The sequence below is a fragment of the Balaenoptera musculus genome, chromosome 1, assembly GCF_009873245.2.
Source record: "Balaenoptera musculus isolate JJ_BM4_2016_0621 chromosome 1, mBalMus1.pri.v3, whole genome shotgun sequence".
NCBI lineage: Eukaryota > Metazoa > Chordata > Mammalia > Artiodactyla > Balaenopteridae > Balaenoptera > Balaenoptera musculus.
Window position 1 is genome coordinate 36,019,870 of NC_045785.1, and position 19,603 is coordinate 36,039,472.

The 19,603-nt window shown below is 52.7% G+C and overlaps 1 protein-coding gene across 1 annotated transcript in view; it reads left to right on the top strand.

Moving 5' to 3' along the window:
• The window catches only part of ST3GAL3 (ST3 beta-galactoside alpha-2,3-sialyltransferase 3), a 205,220-nt gene that overhangs the window by 181,145 nt on the left and 4,472 nt on the right, over window positions 1-19,603 (top strand). Inside the window, 5 exon segments of the mRNA XM_036867514.1 lie at window positions 224-319; window positions 605-791; window positions 1,255-1,341; window positions 17,268-17,414; window positions 17,593-17,739. Coding sequence (XP_036723409.1) covers window positions 224-319; window positions 605-791; window positions 1,255-1,341; window positions 17,268-17,414; window positions 17,593-17,739 — 664 coding nt within the window.

Below are 19,603 nucleotides of genomic sequence, written 5' to 3' on the forward strand. Positions count from 1 at the left end.
CCCTGGAGAAGTGTCAGGGACCAGGGGTATCTGAGAGCCCTGAGTGGCCCAGCTCTCCACAGTGTGGTTCCGGCCTCTCAGAAATGCTGCCAGAAGCTCACTGGTCTGCCTCCTCTGTCCCAGCCCATGCCTGGCCAAGGGCATGGGGTCAGGGGTCAAAGGGGCAGGGGGAGAGGAGACCTGGTGGACAGCTCTCCAGAGGTCTCTGCGTCTGTCCCCTCAGCCTCAGCTGCCGCCGCTGCATCATCGTGGGCAATGGAGGTGTCCTTGCCAACAAGTCTCTGGGGTCACGAATCGATGACTATGACATTGTGGTCAGGTGAGCTCCTCAAAGCAGTGCCTCAGGCACCTTCATGTCCTGGTCCCTGAGCCCACTGAGAACTGTCTGTCCATCTGGCCCACTGGGCTGGAGGTCAGTAGAAGCCTCAAGAAGAACCCTGGGTTGGAAGGCTTTGGAATGGAAAGCCAGGTGGCACCAGGTGGCCTGGGCTCCCTATCCTCTGCACCTGGGGTATTCTGGGGTCATGGTGCCTCCCCACACACAGGGCTACAGACCACATGCAGTGAGCCCAAGGCAGTCTCTGACTGGGCCCACTCTCTGCAGACTGAACTCAGCACCAGTGAAAGGCTTTGAGAAGGACGTGGGCAGCAAAACTACACTGCGCATCACCTACCCTGAGGGTGCCATGCAGCGGCCTGAGCAATATGAGCGTGATTCTCTCTTTGTCCTCGCTGGCTTCAAGTGGCAGGACTTCAAGTGGTTGAAGTACATCGTCTACAAGGAGAGAGTGGTGAGCTCCCTGTGCCCCCGCTCCTTCCCCTCTTGCCCTGGCCCTGCCCAGCTTCCAAGTCAGCCCCTTTCCCTGAACCAGGCAAAGAACAAGTAGGAACCTTTCAAAAGAAGCATTAAGGACCCAGATGCAACCAAGGGGCAGAGAGGCCAGGAGATGCCAAGGCCACTGGCCCAGACTCCTGGAGCTGATGTGCCTGCTATCTGCTACCTGCCTCCAGAGACCCAGGCTGCAGGTCCTTCCTCAGCCTTCTCTAGCCAGACCCCAGGTGCCTCCTCAGCAGACCCTGTGGGCCCTTCCCTGGCCTTAGCTCCCCGGTATGGAGAGCTGTCGCCCGGCTAGACCCAGCTTTACTGCTGATCTTCACGGCCCCCGCCCTCACTTTCTACTTGCCCCCCAAGTCCCTCTTACCCTCTGTGAGGTCTCTCTGACTGTGGTCGTGTGGGTCCCCCCTCATTCCCAGCCAGGGGAAGAAGACCTTATTTGGACCCTGGGGCCATTCCACAGGGATAGCAGACCCCTCAACTTGAGGGTGCCAGTTCCCAAACTTGTAAGTCCTGACCTCTCTCCACTTTGTGCTTTTACCACTGACTTGTGGTTGTGTCCCCAACCTGCCATTGAGTCTGGTTCCACTCTGGGAATGGCCAGATTCTGTACTTATAGGTCTAGGCAGGCAAGCGTCTGGGCCCGTTTATTTAGAGAGCTTATATGGCCAAGTAGGGTCAGACTGCTCATTACTGGACCACCCAGTGAGTCCCCTCCTGAGTTCTCTGTTTCTCAGCTCTGGGCCAAATTTTCCAGGCTCATTCCCCCTTTCCCCTCAACCAGCTGTCACCAGCCACCCCAGGGGAGGGGCACTGCAGAGTTCAGGCCATTCATCTTCCAATACCCAAGCCTTTTACCAGAGGGGAATGATGACAGACAGCGCTCCGTCTACAGTAAGAAGCTAGTTGTTCTTCCTGGAGGTTTATAGGAGAGCTGGGGGGCTGGAACAGCTTCTCCTGCCTATGGACGTCTCAGTGCAATTTGGTTTAACTCCACAGCCTTTTCCCAAGCAAGGCCAAGTGCAGGCAGTGTCAAGTAGGTAGCAAGCGAGAGCGAAGACAGAAGTCAGGTCCAGAAATTCAGGTAGGTGGGACAGTGGGGAAAGGGGAGCCCATCTCAGAGCCAGGCTGAATGTGGCAGCCAGGGTCCCCAGAGGGGAGGAAAGGGTTTGACCTTAGCCAGCCCCAGCGGCGAGCAAGCCAGCTGCCCACGCACACTAGGCGGCATGTGGGGGCTGAGGGAGCACCCCTCTGTTTTCAGAACCCTAGGACCTGAGCAACTAGTGTCCTCAGAGCCCTTCTCTTTGTCTTGAAGGCAAGAGAATTGGGATCACAGGTAGGCACCTTTAAGGGAGAAATGGGAGGAAATTGGGTCTGCCCTGAGGAGCCCCAGAGAGCCTGTGGGATGCTTCCTCACCCTGCCTTCTGCCCATCTTCCCATCTTCCCACCCCCTCCTGGCATATCCTTTCCTCTGCTCATCGACACCTGTCAAAGGAGCTCCTGGAGGGCAGGGCCCTGATCCCCTTTGCTTGTCTTACCCCTCAATGCCCAGCCACCACAAATGATCTGGAATTGGCTCAAACACCAGATCCTGCTTCTTGCTGGGCAGACTGGGATAGGACAGGCGACCCATATCAGGAGGCCAGGCCAAAGGGTGGGTCAGGGCCAGCCAGGTGGGTGTTGTCACATGATCCTTCCAAGAACACCAAGGACAGTTAATTCAAGACTCTTACAAGTCATCCAAAGGAGTCAGGAAAGAAAGAAGAAAAGGAAGGAAGCCAACTAGAGTTGGAAGACTCAGTATACTCAGGCCACTCAGGGAGCAGACAGCAGGGCCTCACTTCTCCCTGAAAGACTCAGGAGCTTACTGCCTGGCCTGGCCTTGGTGGCAGGCCTGTTCAAGGAGCTAACTGGAGCAGTTGGGATGAAGAGGTGTGGGCCGTGCTCAGGCACACGCTCATTGTGCCGACGTCTGTGTCCTGTTGCGGCCATGCCCAGGGATCTAGGACCAGCCCCGTGGTCCTTGGTGAGGACTCCTTCCCAGGTTGGGACATGTGAGTGGAAAGGGGAGAGGGGAGCTGGGAAGGAGTCCTCTGAAGTTCATGAGGCTTCCTTGGCTCCAAAATCAAAGATAATTGGGCCTTTAGAGTGAGCTGCCAGAGGAAAACCAGTGATGCCCACGGCCTCGCCCGAGTGGGCCCGCCCAGGCCCTTTTTGGTTAACCTGGAAGCCTCTTTAGTGCCCTCCTCCACCCCAAGCCCAGGGCTAATGCCTTCGCAGGACCTCTCTCATGCCCTGCTTCACTTCTCTGGGATCTGAGACCCAGGTAAACGTGGGAGAGGCTGCTTCTCCAGGCCCCCTCCTGTCTGGTGCCCAGCTGCAGGCTTGCCCTGCTCCTGCACTTATGTTCCTAACCATGCAGCCCTGGGCTACTGGAGAGCTCTCTGCACCTGTCTGGAGCCTCACCTGCAGAATTCTGGCAGGAGGCAGCTCTGTGTTTGGGAGCCAGGGCCTAGCTGGGCGGGGCTGGGACAGGTATTAGGCCTCAGTCACGGCCGCTGCCTGCCGCTCGCGGTGTGAGCACTCGCTCACTGCCTGTGTAACTTCCTGATTCCCAGGAGTCCTGGCAGGGTATGAGAAGGGGAAGGATACAGGAAAGGAAGACCAAACAGCCCAAAAACAGCCTGTGCTAGAGCTAACCATGCTTTCTTCATCCCCGTGGGAGCTGTCCTCGTCACCATCTGTGGCTGTTTGATTTCCTGATTCGCTGGGCAGTAGCACAGCTAACTCTAAACAAGTTACCTTTAAAGGCCCTTTATCTCTCAGATCCCAGGAGGCCAAGCCATCACGCAGGTGGAGGAGTTCCCAGCAGGCCTTGTGTGCTCGGGGCAGCTCAGAGGAGCACCAGCGGACTGCTGAGTGGGGAAGCTGAGGTCAGGGGGAGGGGAGGAGCTGGGGACATGGAGATGCAGGTATATGTGGGCCATGGAGGGAGGGGCGGCCTCCAGCTCTTGTGAAGTTCTTCTCAGAGGCACATCTGGCTCCATCCCTCCACGCGCTTACTCATTTGCCAGGCATCGTCAGGTGTTCTCTGTGCTGTCACTGTGCTGCTCCCTGGAAATAGAAAGTCACTCGGTCTAATGGGAGAGACAGTCCCCGAACTAGAGTTATAATGCAGTGTAGTAGGTGCTGTGCCCTGAGCATCCTCCTGGTATTTGATGAAGGCTGGAGACGCCCTGTCTGCGGTCCTGAGGACGGAGCCCTGGGACCTGGAGAGGACGGGACACGTGAGAGGCAGAGCTTCTCGTGCTGTGTCCCCTGCCTCTGCCAGACTCCCCCACTGTGCCCCAGGATGCTGGTGACCCAGCACTTCAGAGCCCCGGGGAGCTGCCTTCCCAGTCCTCTTCATCCTCACTTGGGAAACCGGAAAACTGGCCTCACTGCTGAGTGGCCTCTGGGCCTGAGGCCTGGGCTGGGTTGGTGGGTGTGGTTCCAACCTAGCAGGCGGGGAGGAGAGGACAAGGGCTAGGGGTTGGCCCCTGGACAGCCTTGACCCAGGCCCGACCTTCCAGCTTTTGTTCAGTCCTTGGGGAAGGCGGAGGGATCTAAGAGGCCGGCCAGGGCCCCACTTCACGCCCAGGGGGACTGGGCCCTTGAATTTGAGAGACAACGCGGTTGAAGAGGAGAAAGCAGCTTAGGCCTTGGAGTCATACAGACTCGGGTTTAAATTTAGACCCTGTCACTTGTTAGCTGGGTTCTTAGACAAATCACCTAGGCCCCTTAGACTTCATAAAACAGGAGTAGTACTACCCATCTTTCAGGGTTGGTTTAAAAATTAAACAAGATGAAGTATAGAAGCACCTAGCATAGTGCTTGACACTTAGTAAGTTCTGTCTGTGGCAATTATGAATACTGTTTATTATTTTATTATTATTATTGGTGGTGGTGCTATTAGAAAAGCCCAGTTGCACTAGGGAGTGAAGTCTTTGTCTAGACTGTAGGGCCTGACCTAGGAAGTGACCTAAAAGCGGGGGTCAGAGACCAGGCCTAGAGGAAGGAGAGACGTGGACCTCCTGGTGAAAGGCCGCAGGGGTGGGCTAGCAATCTAGCACAAGGCAAATGGCCACCAGGTCCCCGCATGTGAGGCCTTATTGGACCAGGCCTGAGACAGGGACTGAACGTCCATCTGCACCTAAACCTGTGCTCTGTCCAGGCCTGAGAGAGATGCAGAGCCTTAGGATGGGCTCTGCCTAGCAGGAGCTCGGTGTGGACACCACCTTGCCTCTGGGGAGACTCCGTGCAGGGCACCTAGAAAGCGTGGTGAGGCTGGCAGACACCGTTGCCTCCTACTGCTTGACAAGGCCTCTGCTGAGCCAGCTCGATGCTCCGCACCCCACAGTCTCCTTTCCAAACCTCTGAGACAAGCTCTCCTGGACACTATTTCCTTTGCAGCCATTTCCAGTGGACACAGCTCTTTCTCACAGATCCATTATCCCCTGTGAGGGCCAGGAGGACTCCCTGCACATTCCCCATCCTGCATTCTGCCCATGGCTCCTCCCCCACCATGAAAGGCGCTCAGGGACTGGGGCTCACGTCATCATCCCCTGTGCTCCTCTTCATCACCGTCATCCATAGCCTCGTGCTTACTTACCTCATGATCCTTGTTTTTATTCCTCCTCCTTTTCCTCCTCCTGCTTCTTTTCCTCCTCTTCCTCCTTCCACCATCCTCACCATAGACGTCATTTATTAAGATCTTCAGTTTGCCAGCTTCCTTTGAATTCCTTTATTCAGTTTTCACCATGACCCTGTTAGATAGGTACTATTATGAGCCCCATCTTGGAGTTTAGGAAACTGAGGCACAGAGAGGATGAGTTACTTGCTAAGATCACACAACTAGTTAAGTGGTAGAAGTGAACTCAGACCCAGCTCTGGATGCCATCTCCTCCCACCTTCTCAGGAACTGTCTTTTTTCACTGATCTCTTTTCTTACCTCTTTACTGGATCTTCCTCTCACATCTATAAATTTGTTCAGCTATTTTTTTTTTTTCATTTCTCTCACCACAAAAATGAAAGCCCCAGGGACTTCCCTGGCAGTCCGGTGGTTAAGACTCCACGCTTCCACTGCAGGGGGCGCAGGTTCAATCCCTGGTTGGGAAACTAAGATCCCGCATGCCACAACGCAGCCAAAAAAAAAAAGAAAGCCCCCTCTTCAGCTGGTATTCACCCTTTCTCCTTCCCTTCTTTTTCAAGTTTCTGGGAAGAGTCATCAGCTGTCCACGATACATATCTCCATATTTTCCCCCTTCTGTTTCTCAACGCTCTCCGGTCTGTCTTCCAAACCTATCCCTCTATGGCAGTGGCCTCCTGACTCTAAATCCAGTGCCTCACTTTAAAGGAACAACTTGTCAGCAAATATTCAGTGAGCATTTACGGTGTACTGTACGCAATGGTAAGTTCTAGGGGTAGTCCTTGATCCTTACAGACTCATGGCTAAAATCCTGGGAAGCATGCTCAATTCTTCCATCTCCTCTGCCTTCTCTATTCAGTCATGCAGCCTCCAGATCTGGGGTTCTCCCTTTTAAGAATGTCTTCCTTGGATTATTTCAGCAGCTTCCTATCTCCCTGCATCCAATCAGGCCTCCCTCCAATCCATTCTCCACACCTGTATCCAAAAGAATCATCCTGAAGTGTCTGTCTGGTTGGTTCATTCTCCTGCTTAATGGGTCCCCGTTGTCCACATGCAGCAGTTCTCAGAGTGCCTTCTCCTTTCCGGTAGCATCAGTATCACCTGGAAACTTGTCAGAAATGCATTTTGGGACTCCACCTTAGGCTGTGAATGAGAAACTCTGGGGGTGGGCCCAGCAGTCTGTTTAATGAGCCCTCCAGGTGATTTGGATACAGGCTCAAGTGTGAGAACCACTGGCCTGCAGGGTAAAATTCCAATTCCATAGCATAGCGCTCCGTGATCTGGGCCCTCCAACCCCTTCCTTGTCCTGACCGCTCCTTCTTGCACCCAAAATTACTCTGCACTCTGGGCATACCAAAGTATATGCCCATTTCACACCTCCATGTTTTGTCTGCTTCCCTTCCCAAGGCTGTATGAGATGCTTCTTTTCTGAGCTCCCACAACACTCATCAGTCTGTTATGCATAAGGGTTCTCTTATCCATCGACTCTTATAAGCCCCTGGAGGGCAGGGACTGTCCTGTTTATCTCTGTACACCCATCACCGCCTGCAGTGTTTGCGACAGAGTTGGCATGCATAAACGAATAAATAAATGTGGAAACTGAGACCCAGAGGAAGGCAGGAGCTTGTGGCAGAGTCAGGATTCCAACCCAGATCTTCTGACTCTCAGTGGGGGCTCTTTCCTCGCAAGTAGGCCGCCTCCCTCCTCTGTTGCCCCAGAGATCATTCTTTTAGATTCGGACCCTTGCGTCCTTTTGCTCCCCTCTTGCCTCTCCTGGGCACCTCTCTCCTCTTAGCCATGTTTGATCTTCTTTCTGAGGTTCTGAGATCATTCTCCTTGATAAAAAAAAGTGAAAACTGAACAGTCCCTGGCCTCTGCCTCGTTCAGTTGTCTGTTGGTATCACACAGCCAGCCCCAAGCCGACTCCTCTTTTTGTTCATTGCTTTTTCCAAATATAGCTTTCAAAAAGGTTTTTGACCCTCTCCTCATAGCATGCATCAAAATAAATTCCAAATAGATTAAAAAGTAAAATATAAAAATACAGCCAAAGGAAAGTAGTACTTTTGAAGAAAGTAGAATAGAAATCACATCCCTAGAGGGAAGAGAACTTTCAAGGGACAGCAGTGCTAGGAAAAATCAGATTTGATAATATACGAACACTTTAAACAACAACCAAAAAAGACTGGATACCACAAAACTTTGAAAAGTATGTTTAGGAAATATGACAAATGGTTATTATCATGAAAGTTGACAGGAAAACCATTAGGACCCCAGCAGTTAATGAGCAGGAGACTGAACCGATCACACAGAAGGAAATATAACTAGTAAACAACGGAAATATAACTAGTTAACCACAGAAATATGTTTAACTTTCCTGGCAGTCAGAAAATTCGTGTGAAGGCGACAGGATGCCACTTATCACCTATCATGTCTTCAGAGAACGTGTTTAAATTGTAATACATGATTCTGGCAAGAGTGCAAGTGACAGGTGCTCTCAAAGGCTACTAGTCAGAGTGTAATTGGGGACAAGCTTTTTGGAAAGGAAATGACACTTGGCACCAGGAGCCATCACCCAAGGGAAGGAAAAATCTGCCTACAAAGGTTTTTATTATAGTGTTATTATAATGGCCAAACTCAAATATAACCTAAGGGGTTTATTATGAAAAGTATGGTTCAACTAGCATACGGAGTATAAAGGAGCAGCCCAGTGACCCTGCAGAGGCTGCGGGCACCCGGACCAGCCAGCACAGCCGCTCCCACTCTTGCTCCTTTGGTGTGGGTGGGGCCGCTGCAACAGCACTGGATTCAGTGTCAGGAACGGATGCCTCTGCCTCAGGCCCCATCTCTGAGTTTCATTTTCCTCTTCTGTACAATGGGGATGGTGAAAGCTTCCCGGGGTGGCTCCCAGATACACCGCTGCAAGGAGCCAGTGGGACAGTGCACTGACAGCCCCTGGCACACTGTGCTCGCTGCAGTGGCGAGCACCTTCTGAGAAGGTCAGTGCTTGCCTTGCTGAGCCCCCTCTTCAGGGCTCAGAGGGAAATGCCCACCCCAGTCCCATCCTCCCCTGCTAGACCATCCCCAGGTACTGGAGACCTCAGAATTTCTTGCCCCAGCGGTGCCAAGTCCACTTCTGTCCTCTTGAGGGTAGAACACACCTCCCTGTGCCGACTCCAAAGTCCAAGGAGGGATGTTTGCAGAGGCTGTAAGCTGAACTTGGATGTGTAAGCTGGGCAGTCCGCACACGTGTGCACAGTGCTTCCCACAGTGTGAGCTGGGACCAGGGTGGGAAGGGAACGGGAGGGCAGGCTGGGGCTAGCTCTCCCTACACCATGGGCCAGCATGGGTCTCCGGGAGTCAGAATTGTCAATTCAAACCTGGCCTTCCAGATCGTTTTTCAAGGGAGCATAGAATATATTTTATTTAACAGCTTGATACCATGATTAGTAACTGTCACATATTTGGAATCTAAATCTTAGACGTGTGGTATGTGGACATCCATTTGTAATTTTGTCCCTAGCCCCACAAATCTTAGGGATTTGAGCCTTCACGGACATGGTGGCAATGGCTGGAGGTGAGGCTGGGTAGACGGGACAGACGGTGAAGGGTCTTGTCAGCCAAAGTCACATCAAGGAGCTTGGACTTTGTCCTGCGGACTAACAATAGCAGAAGCTAACGAGCTGCCTTTGTGCCAAACATTGTGTGTGGACTTGTAACTGTCATGGCACAGAAACACTATGAAGAAGGAGCTAGTCTGATTTCCCATATTCTTAGATGATGATAATGAGACTTTGAAAGGGTAAAGAACTTTCCGAGGGATACAGAGTTAGTGGTTAGGGTTCAAAAGCAGACCCACAGAATTATTGGGGCAGCCCAATCCGCAAGCAGGGTTGGGCTGAGGAAGGCGGGAAGGAGGCAGTTGTGGGATGGATCTGCACAGGAGCCACAGACCTGGTGTTGCTAGGTTCCTGGGGACCTGGGAGAGGGAACCATCAAGGGAGAGTGAGCATTCAAGTCTGAGTCATTGTGGAGGAATGGTGGTGGCTGGATCCCTTGGGGGAAATGGATTAGATAAGAAAACAAACCTTTCAGGGCCTTGGTTTCTGTAAGAGGGGATTAGACCAGATGTTCTTTTTTGTTTTGTTTTTTGGGGGTTTTTTTTGGTTTTTTATTGGAGTATAGTTGATTTACAATGTTGTATTAATTTCTGCTGTACAGCAAAGTGAATCAGTTATATACATATATCCACTCTTTTTTAGATTCTTTTCCCATATAGGTGATTACAGAGTATTGAGTAGATTTCCCTGTGCTATACAGTAGGTCCTTATTAGTTATCTATTTTATATACAGTAGTATGTATATGTCAATCCCAATCTCCCAATTTATCCCTCCCCCCGAAAGCAATTTTTTTTAATTAATTTATTTTATTTTATTTATTTTTGGCTGCATTGGGTCTTCGTTGCTGTGCATGGGCTTTCTCTAGTTGCAGCGAGCGGGGGGCTACTCTTCGTTGCGGTGCGCAGGCCTCTCATTGTGGTGGCTTCTCTTGTTACAGAGCACGGGATCTAGGCGTGCGGTCTTTGGTAGTTGTGGCTCACGGGCTCTAGAGTGCAGGCTCAGTAGTTGTGGCGCACGGGCTTAGTTGCTCCATGGCATGTGGGAGTCTTCCGGGACCAGGGCTCGAACCCTTGTCCCCTGCATTGGCAGGCGAATTCTTAACCACCGCGCCACCAGGGAAGCCCCGAAAGAAAATTTTTTTTAATTAATTTTTACTGGAGTATAATTGCTTCACAATGTTGTGTTAGTTTCTACTGTACAGCAAAGTGAATCAGCTATATCCCCTCTTTTTTGGATTTCCTTCCCATTTAGTTCACCAGAGAGAATTGAGTAGAGTTCCCTGTGCTATACAGTAGGTTCTCATTAGTTACCTATTTTATACACAGTATCAATAGTGTATATATGTCAATCCCAACCTCCCAATTCATCCCCCCCACCCCCCGCCCAGACCAGATGTTCTTAAAGGTCTCTTTTTGTATGATGGTAATCAATGTTTTGAGGGTTATTTGATGTCTGAAATATTATAGAATATATTTGTACAGAAAGTAAATGGCTTATATATAACAGAGACTCATGTATTTGTTGATTGGTTGATCCAGGTTAATCATTAGTTCTGAAATATTTTGTACATCTGTAAATAGCTCTCTTTTCAAGCTCTACTTCATTTTACTTATAGTTTCCTTGGTATGTCACCTTGCTCTTCCTCCCATTTTAAGTTTTATGCATGTGAACATTTTGGGGATATGTCTTCTTTGTATATATTTTAAATAAGTATAGCAGATGTTTTAAACCTCTTTTTGGCTCTTTCTCATATCATAATAATTATACCATGTATTGAGATATTTGTACACAGCCCTGTCTTTCCTCCTGGGTTACAAACTCCTTTTTTTTTTTTTTTTATAAATTTATTTATTTATTTTTGGCTGTGTTGGGTCTTCGTTGCTGTGCGCGGGCTTTCTCTAGCTGCGGCGAGCACGGGCTACTCTTTGTTGCGGTGCGCGGGCTTCTTTGCGGTGGCTTCTCTTGTAGAGCACGAGCTCTAGGCGTGCGGGCTTCAGTAGTTGTGGCTCGTGGGTTCAGTAGTTGTGGCTCACGGGCTCTAGAGCGCAGGCTCAGTAGTTGTGGCGCACGGACTTAGTTGCTCCGCGGCATGTGGGATCTTCCCGAACCAGGGCTTGAACCCTTGTCCCCTGCATTGGCAGGCGGATTCTTAACCACTGCGCCACCCGGGAAGCCCACAAACTCCTTTTGAGTAAGGAAAAAAAAAAAAAAACAGACCCGTGCTCTTAATGATCCTGACAAGCTGTCTCAGTGGGCGGTGGAAAGCCTCTGAAGATTTTAGCCCTGAGAGTGTCAAGATCAGATTTGTGTGGAATTGAAGGAAGGCACGATGGAGGCAAGGAGGTCTGGTGGCTCCTGGAATGACCCCAGTGAGCTGGTGGCCTGTCCTCAGGCAGTAGCAGCGGTGGGGGTGGGGTGGGGGGTTGGTGTAGGCAGGAGTGAACACACCTGCCCTTACTCCTGGCTGCAGAAAGCCAGCCACGGTCAGGCTCTCCACTCCCAGACCTCTCATCTTGGCATGCAGACTGCTTCTCTCCCCACAGAGAAGGAGGAAGAGGCTGCAGGAGAAGCAGCCTGCAAGGGCGCGGGCAAGCACTGTGGGAGCCCGGCTGGGCAGGTACTTCTTCCCAGATGCTTTCCCCCCGTTGCTCCTGGCTGTTCTGACAAGAGCAGAACGAGTTGCATCAGCAGGAGACCAGCGGCTCCACGCAGATGAGCTGGCTCCAGGCTGGACTGAGGCAGGGACATTCCTGGAGGAGGGATTCAACCAAGCATGCGGCCCACAGGTGGCCTTGAGGAGAGGTTTGACCATTCCAGGCCAGCGTCATTGGCTGGCTTTATAGGCCTCTGTGCTGTGTCCTGTGGGTCAGGGAAACGAGATGTGAGAGGCCTTGGGCCATTTGGATAGGCCTTCTGGAACAGGGCTGTGTTCTGGTGGCAGGCTTGGCAGTGTCACCCAGCAGTAGGAAGGCCTCCAACACCCACTGCCCTCCTGCAGGGGACCCAAGGACAAAGCTGGCCCCCGTTTGAGTGTGTGTATGTCTGTGAACTGGCCTGTGTGTGGCCTCTAACATTGCTGGCCACACCCTCTGCTTCACTCTCGGCTTCTGTGACACTCAGAATCATAACAGACAAGATTTATTGAGCCCTTGCCATGTGCCAGACATGGTGCCAGATGCTGTAAAATGCACAGCACTTCATTTAATCATCACGGCTATCTGGGAAGTGGTCTTGACGTCCCCGTTATGCACGAGGAACTTGAGGCCTGAAGAAATCCCGTGACACGCCCTGGTTGCACAGATGCAGAATCTGGATGTGGACGTGGGTCTCCCAGACTCCAAGGCCCACAGTCTCCCATGGCATCACACCCTCCCTGCGTCTCCTCGTGGCTCTTACTGTTGGTTCTCAGTCTGCTCCGCAGGCTCCTCTGCTCCCACCGACCCCTTCAGTGTTGCTGTCTATGAGGTTCTCCTCTCTTCTTGCCCCACACAGAGATTCTCAATCTCAAGTCACCAAACGCCCTCGCTTTCAGGGACCCTGCTCCCTTTGGCAGTGGTGTGCGGCGTGTTGTGTGTGTGTACTCGTGTATGATTTTTCTGAGACGGGGAGCCATGGCTTTTATTTGAGAGACGGGCTGCATTTGTGGTTACTTGGTATTTGTCTGACACAGTGATGCCCCAGCCAGATCCTGGTCTTCCTGTTCCTCCTTTCCCTGGGATTCCTGAGGAGGCCCTGCACCAGGACAGCGACAGGTGGGAAAAATAAAATAGCGGTGCCGGGTCCCCGTGCCCTAAGGCATCCTCTCTGAGACTTGAGTCCCAAGCATAAGACTCGCTCCCACCCCCACCCCACCCCACCCCCTCCCCGACCCCGTCCCAGTCTTGCTCTCTGCCCGAAGGCAGTAGGAGCTTCAGCGCTCTTAGAACAGGTGAGCAGAGCAGGGACCGGAATGCCAGGCCTGCTCCAGGGAGGCAAGCTCTGCCTTGGCGTACCCGCCGCTGCCTGCGCACAAGGAGCCAGAAGGAGCTCTATGTGTGCCTGTGACTTTGCATTTCCTACTAGTAAACGTGACACACGTATCCTCAAATCCAAGAAGTCACATGAGTTGTTTCCCCTCCTGGGAAAGAGTAAAGATGGGAAGAGAGGCAGAAGCCTCCCCTCCACCCTGGAGCGTTTGTCAGCTTCTCAAAGGGGCTTGAGATCGTAAGCTAATTTCCTACCGTTTCACATGGTGGTTACATATGGGACCCTTAAGCACATGGGAAAAGCCAAGAGATGTTGTCTCAGAGAGGGAATCTCGTGTCACAGAAAGACCCAGGCTCTGAAGTTGAATCCAGCTCAGGTTCTCCCCAGCTGTGTGTGCCTCGGGGCAAGGCCCCTCACCTCTCTGAGCCTCAGTCCCCTCTGTGAAACAGGGTGCAGGGCACCAACCGGAGTGACCCCTAACTCACCTCAGCGCTTCTGGCGGGTAGAAGGGAGGCCCCATCCATCCTTGACTAGCCCGCCAGACCTCCCAAGGTGGGAACAGCAGTGCTGATAATAAATGGTGTGGCAGAAAGAACACCCATCCTGGCATCACGACGTTGGGTTTGCATCTTGGTACAGACTCTTATGTGACCTTGAACACGTTGCTTCATCTTGGGTCCCGTACCTGTGAAGTGGGTGAAAGTTGAAGAGACATAAATAATATCTATGAAAACCAGCCTGTAGTCTCCACACCCCCAGGTGTGCCATTACTGCCTCTCCCTCCCTTCCCGAGCAGCCCCTGCCCTTCCTCCTCTTTAGGGGTATGTGGGCAGGCGTGGGCAGGGACCCGGGGTTGTAGGGTGCGGGGAGGATGTTGGGACCTGCTGGGCTCTGGAGAAGGGATGGGGGCTGTGCTTTGCTCAGCACAGACTGGTACCTGCCGTTCCTTTCAGTACACGTCTGATCTTCCCAAGAGGGGCTTCTCCCCAGTTCTGCATAAGATCTTGGCCATTTCTCCACCGTTCCCTTTCCTGCTGGGTCTCACTGTCCTGACCTTTACCCCCTTACACACACACACTTCTCCTGGACACAGAGGGAGGCACAGGAGGAAGCCGGTCTGGGGTCTGCTGTCTCGTCTCACTGGGGCTGAGACCCAGCGAAGTTGGCCCTAAGGGCCCATCCTTTAAGCTGACGCTTGGAGGACGGATAGAATTTGCCCGAGAGAGAGGTGTTGCCAGAGATGGGGAGACGCGAGGAGGGCGTGGCTGGAGCAGACAGTCCATTGAAGGCCGCAGAAGACAAGCCTGAAGAGATTCTGAGGGCAGTGGAGGAGCCGGGATGGAGTTCATGTCCCCTTACATACCCGCAGCCGGTGCTGCGCTGCTGGGCCACAGAAGGGAATCAGATGTGAGCCCCTGCCCTGGGGCTAATGGCGGTGGTGATAGTAGCTGACCAGTGACTGTGAGCTGGGCACTCAGCCTGAATTATCTCATTAAGTTCTCACAACACAAGATAAATACCCTTAGTATCCCTGGTTTATCCATAGGGAAATGATAGTTTTCTTGCCCAAGGCCTCCACACAGTTGAGTGACCAGAGCTGAGTTTGGATCTGGGCCCAAGGATCTTCTGTCTTAGTCAGCTCATGTTGCTATAACAAAATACCACAGACTGGGTGGCTTATAAACAGCAGACATTTGTTCCTCACAGTTCTGGAGGCTGGAAGTCCAGGATCATGGCACTGGCAGACTTGGTGTTTGGTGAGGGCTTCCTGGTTCATAAATCATTATGTCTTCACTTGGTGGAAGGAGCGAGGGATCTCTTGGGCCTCTTTTGTAAGGGCGCTAATCCCATTCTTGAGGGCTTCACCCTCAGGACCTAATCACTTCTCAAAGGCCCACCTCCTAATACCATCACCTTGGGCATTAGGTGTTCAACATAAATGAATTGGTAGCGGGGGGAATGGGCCACAAACTTTCAAACCATAGCAGATCTTTTTTAAAATAAATTTATTTATTTTATTTATTTATTTTTGGCTGTGTTGGGTCTTCATTGTTGTGCGCGGGTTTTCTCTAGTCACGGTGAGCAGGGGCTACTCTTTGTTGCAGTGCATGGGCTTCTCACTGCGGTGGCTTCTCTTGTGGAGCACGGGCTCTAGACATGCAGGCTTCAGTAGTTGCGGCACACAGGCTCAGTAGTTGTGGCACACGGGGTCTAAAGCACAGGCTCAGTAGTTGTGGTGCACGGGCTTAGTTGCTCCACAGCATGTGGGATCTTCCCAGACCAGGGCTCGAACTCATGTCCCCTGCATTGGCAGGAGGATTCTCAACCACTGTGCCCCAGGGAAGCCCCTATAGCAGATCTTAACTCCATATTTTATCACCTCCCAAAGGTTAGAGGTCATTTCTACCTTGGGATGAAGGTATTCAGGAAAGACGTGAGAAAGGAGAAGATGCTGAGTCTTAAGAAGCAAGTAGGGTGGATCAGGTGGGTGGAGGTGGGGAGACCGTTAGAGACAGAAGGAGCAGCATCAGCAAAAGAATGGAGGCACGAATCAGCAGATGCGGACTTAAGATGGGCTGAAATGAAACCTGGAGCAGCAGGCAGGGTTACTGGCTAAAAAACTCTGATCTCCTGTGGGCAGTGGTGATGTGATCCGGTTTGTATATAGAAAGATCATTCTGGCAGAGAGCAGAAAGTGGTTTGGGAGGCAGAGGTGGCCCATTCTGGGCACTCATTTTGGGTGAATGGAACTCAACAATTATTTTGTACTTTTCTAGTAACTCTACTGGGCTCTGGGGGCGGTTAGTGGCCAACAAGACAAACAGTGTACATGGCCTCATTATAATAGTCCATTTGAAAGATGATGAGACCTGGACTTTAGGTGGTAGCAGTGGGCTTGGGAGGAAAGGATGGATCCGTGGGATTCTACAGAAAATAGAATCGAAATGACCCAGATGACCAGTAGGACAGAACGGGCTGGAGAGATGAAGAGGGATGCAAAGTCGATTCCCAGGCTTCTGGTTTGGAAGATTGAGTGGACAGCAGAGGTTAGGGAACACAGAAGGAGGAGCAGATCTGGGGGAACCAGAAACAACTGAGATGTCCAACAACAGAGGGGTTGCTTACGTATGGCTATGGGACATCCCTGGGACATCTCTGCAGCCTACAGGGTTGGTTTGTGACTTTCTCCAGCAGTACTCAGGGGCCCAGTTGTAAGGGTGGGAAAGGTGGATGTATGGGTTGATCTAAGTTCATGGTTCCCCTGGGCTAGGACAAGAATGACAAGGGGCAGGGAGTTGAGGGTGCTCACGAGAGAGTAGCTGAAGCGATATACTCAAGGGACTAGACCAGGGAGGGCTCGTGTACTGAACAGAAAGGCAGGGCTGGGAACTAGAGGAAGGAAGAGAGGTAGAAGGAGAGGAATTTGTGGCCCTGGAGTGGACCCTGGGGTGTCAGGTTTCAGAGCTGATGCCTTTCCAGTCCGGTACTGAGATCCCTCAGGGAAGAATCATCCCATTCTGCAATTAAAGAACTGAAGCTTAGAGAGCTTGTCACCTGCCCAAAGTCACCCAACTCCATCGGTGGCAGAACTGGGGTTGGAGTGTTGTTTCTGCTCAGCCATACTAGCTCACATTCTGTCTTTATTTTTCAGGTTCATTTTAGAACAGTTGACTGAGAGCGAGGAAATTCAGCAGAAGGGAAAGGAGGCGAGCCCAGCAGAGCAGATAGGAGAGAGAGGGCAGGCTCCTCCTGGGCCCCTCAGTAGCGGCGAAGGGGAGGGGTACTGCTGGGCCGTTGGGTCTTCCTCGTGGCCCAAGACCACACCCCCCAGCCCAAGGCCAGAGCAGCACAGCCCAGTGCCCCACGCCCTGTGCCCCGCCCTGCAGCTCACTTGGTATCCTTCATCCACACTGGCCCCACTGTGTGCTCGCTGTGCCCTACCATGTACCTTGTCTCTGCCACACATCCTGTGTCCCCAGCACCCACCAGGTCGTCCGTCCTCCAGCCGTGTTTGTTCCCCATGCCCCAGGCTCCCTGTACATACCTCATGCCCCCCACCTTGTTTCTCATTAGCCTGTACACACTTTGGGTCCCCACCACTCACCCAGTCCCATCACAAGCTGTGTGCCCGCTCATGCCCACTTGTGCTGTGTCTACAGAGCGCGTCAGATGGCTTCTGGAAATCTGTGGCCACTCGGGTGCCCAAGGAACCCCCTGAGATTCGCATCCTCAACCCATATTTCATCCAGGAAGCCGCCTTCACCCTCATCGGACTGCCTTTCAACAATGGCCTCATGGGCCGCGGGGTGAGATGTCTGGATCCTGGGAGAGGGAGCAGGGGACCTGGACCAGAGGTGCCTTGGGAAGGAAGGACAGGGCGGCAGGGTGGGGACAGAGGATTCAGTTCTCAGGAGCAGAGCTCAGCTCTGGAGAGCTTCGCTGAGGGTCTCAGCCTCACTCTGCACCCCCTTCCCCTCCATCCAGAACATCCCGACCCTCGGCAGTGTGGCAGTGACCATGGCACTACACGGCTGTGATGAGGTGGCAGTTGCAGGCTTCGGCTACGACATGAGCACACCCAATGCACCCCTGCACTACTATGAGACCGTGCGCATGGCAGCCATCAAAGAGGTGCAGGGCTGGGCGGGGGGCAGTCCCTGGGCAGGGCGAGGGAGGGGTCAGTGCCAGCACGAAGGACAGACTCTGACTGCGTGTGTACAAATGAATGGTCAAGGGACGAGCCAGCTTCGGGTCTGGCTGCTCAGAGCTCCCTGGAATGCCCTGCCCCACCCTCAGCTAAGTTGGGTCACCAGGCATCCATCCCTGCCTGCAGGCCTCTGACCACCAAGCATCCTTCTCCCTGAACTTCCCCTCCCTGGCCCTCTCCTTGTCCTGGTCCAGCCCCTGCCTCCTCCTTGCTGCTCCCCAGCCATCACATGCCCATCTTGGAGCAAGCTCACAGCCCTCCTCTCTGCTTCGATTCTCCTCTTCCCTCAGAGGACCTCCTCGCCCCCTCAAACAACCCACAGACCTTACCTCTCCGTGCCAGGATGCCCCCATACCTCCTCCACCCTTCCCCATGGCCAAGCACTAAAGCTTTCTAGCACCCAGAGTTGCTTCCCAGGTGATTCATATGTTCAGGTACCTTAAGTTCTCCCAGTCAGCTAGCCTCTCCTGGCACCTCTCCCTTCACAGCAAGAGCCCACGTGGAAAATCCAAACGCCTCTTACAGCACCCTTTGCTTCTACCACTCATCTCCCGCTGCTCCCAGCCTGGACCCTGGGCGTCTGGGGCTTGTGCTTTGAGCAGCTTCTCTACTCCTGCATCTGGGTGGCGAGGGTTGTTAGTGTCAATCTCCCGGAGTCCGAGCAGACTCACGGTTCAGCCAGCGCTCGTCCCTGCTCATCAGTCTCTCACATGCCCGTCTCCAACCCCACTGCACTGTTCAGGCCTTATGCTCCCCAAAGCTCCCTCCCTCCCTCCCCTCCTCCACCTCCTCCACCGTGAGAAAACTGGAGAAAACTGCAGCCCCAGGGGTGCTCTGCCCCTTCGCCCTCCTCACTCCCACTCACCCTTCGCCCCTCGCAGCCTGGCTTCCCCCTTCACCTGACATACCTCCCACCAAGGTCACCAGTGACTCAAGGCTGCCGAGTCCAAGGGACACGCGTCAGTCAGTCCCGCCTTTTCTGATCGCTCTGAAACACTTTCTGTGTTGACCGGCCCTTCCTGAGACGCTCTCCTGCTTAGACTCTGAGTCGGCCCTCCCTCTGAGACGCTCTCCTGCTTAGACTCTGAGTCGGTCATTTCAGTGCTCCTCCTGTTTCCCTCGCCAGGCTCTCTCATTCTCTTCCTCCGTGTCCTGGATTTCAGTGCATCCCTTAAGAGTCAGCATTAGCTAGGGCTCCATCCTAGACAGTCTTCTCTTCTCACTCCACATGTTTCCCAGGAGATTCACATCCCCATCCTTGGCTTCCGTTCCCATCCATATTGTCTTAGGCTTTTTGGGTTCATTCAGGCAGGCTCGAGTAATTGCGAGTTATTTCAAGGAAATAAGAGAGACTTGGGAATCTCATGAGAAGCCAGAAATAGCCTTACAGCTGGGCCTCCTGTTGCCTGGAATGGGGTTCAGGAGTGGGAAGCTCATCTTGGGTCCAGGAGAGCCCCTGACCTGTCTTAGCCCCTCAGCAGTGGCTCCAGCCCTGCCTCATTTTCACCAGGACCCTGGTGGTCTCTCCGTCTCTGCCTCTCTTCACATATCTTCTTGCTGCTTCATCCCCTGCCAGCACCCACTCCAAACTTCTCTCACTGCTTTTACCTGCCCCCTGGCTTCTGTTTACTCCTATATTTGGTCTCTTACGTATTCCTTTTATATAAACTTTATGTAAAAGTTTTAGGCAGAAGGTGAGAGGCCGCAGACATAGGCAGTAGCTGGATCATGAAGGGCTTTCTCTGCCACGGTAAGGAGCGTGGACTTCGCTCTGAAGGCAGGAGGGAG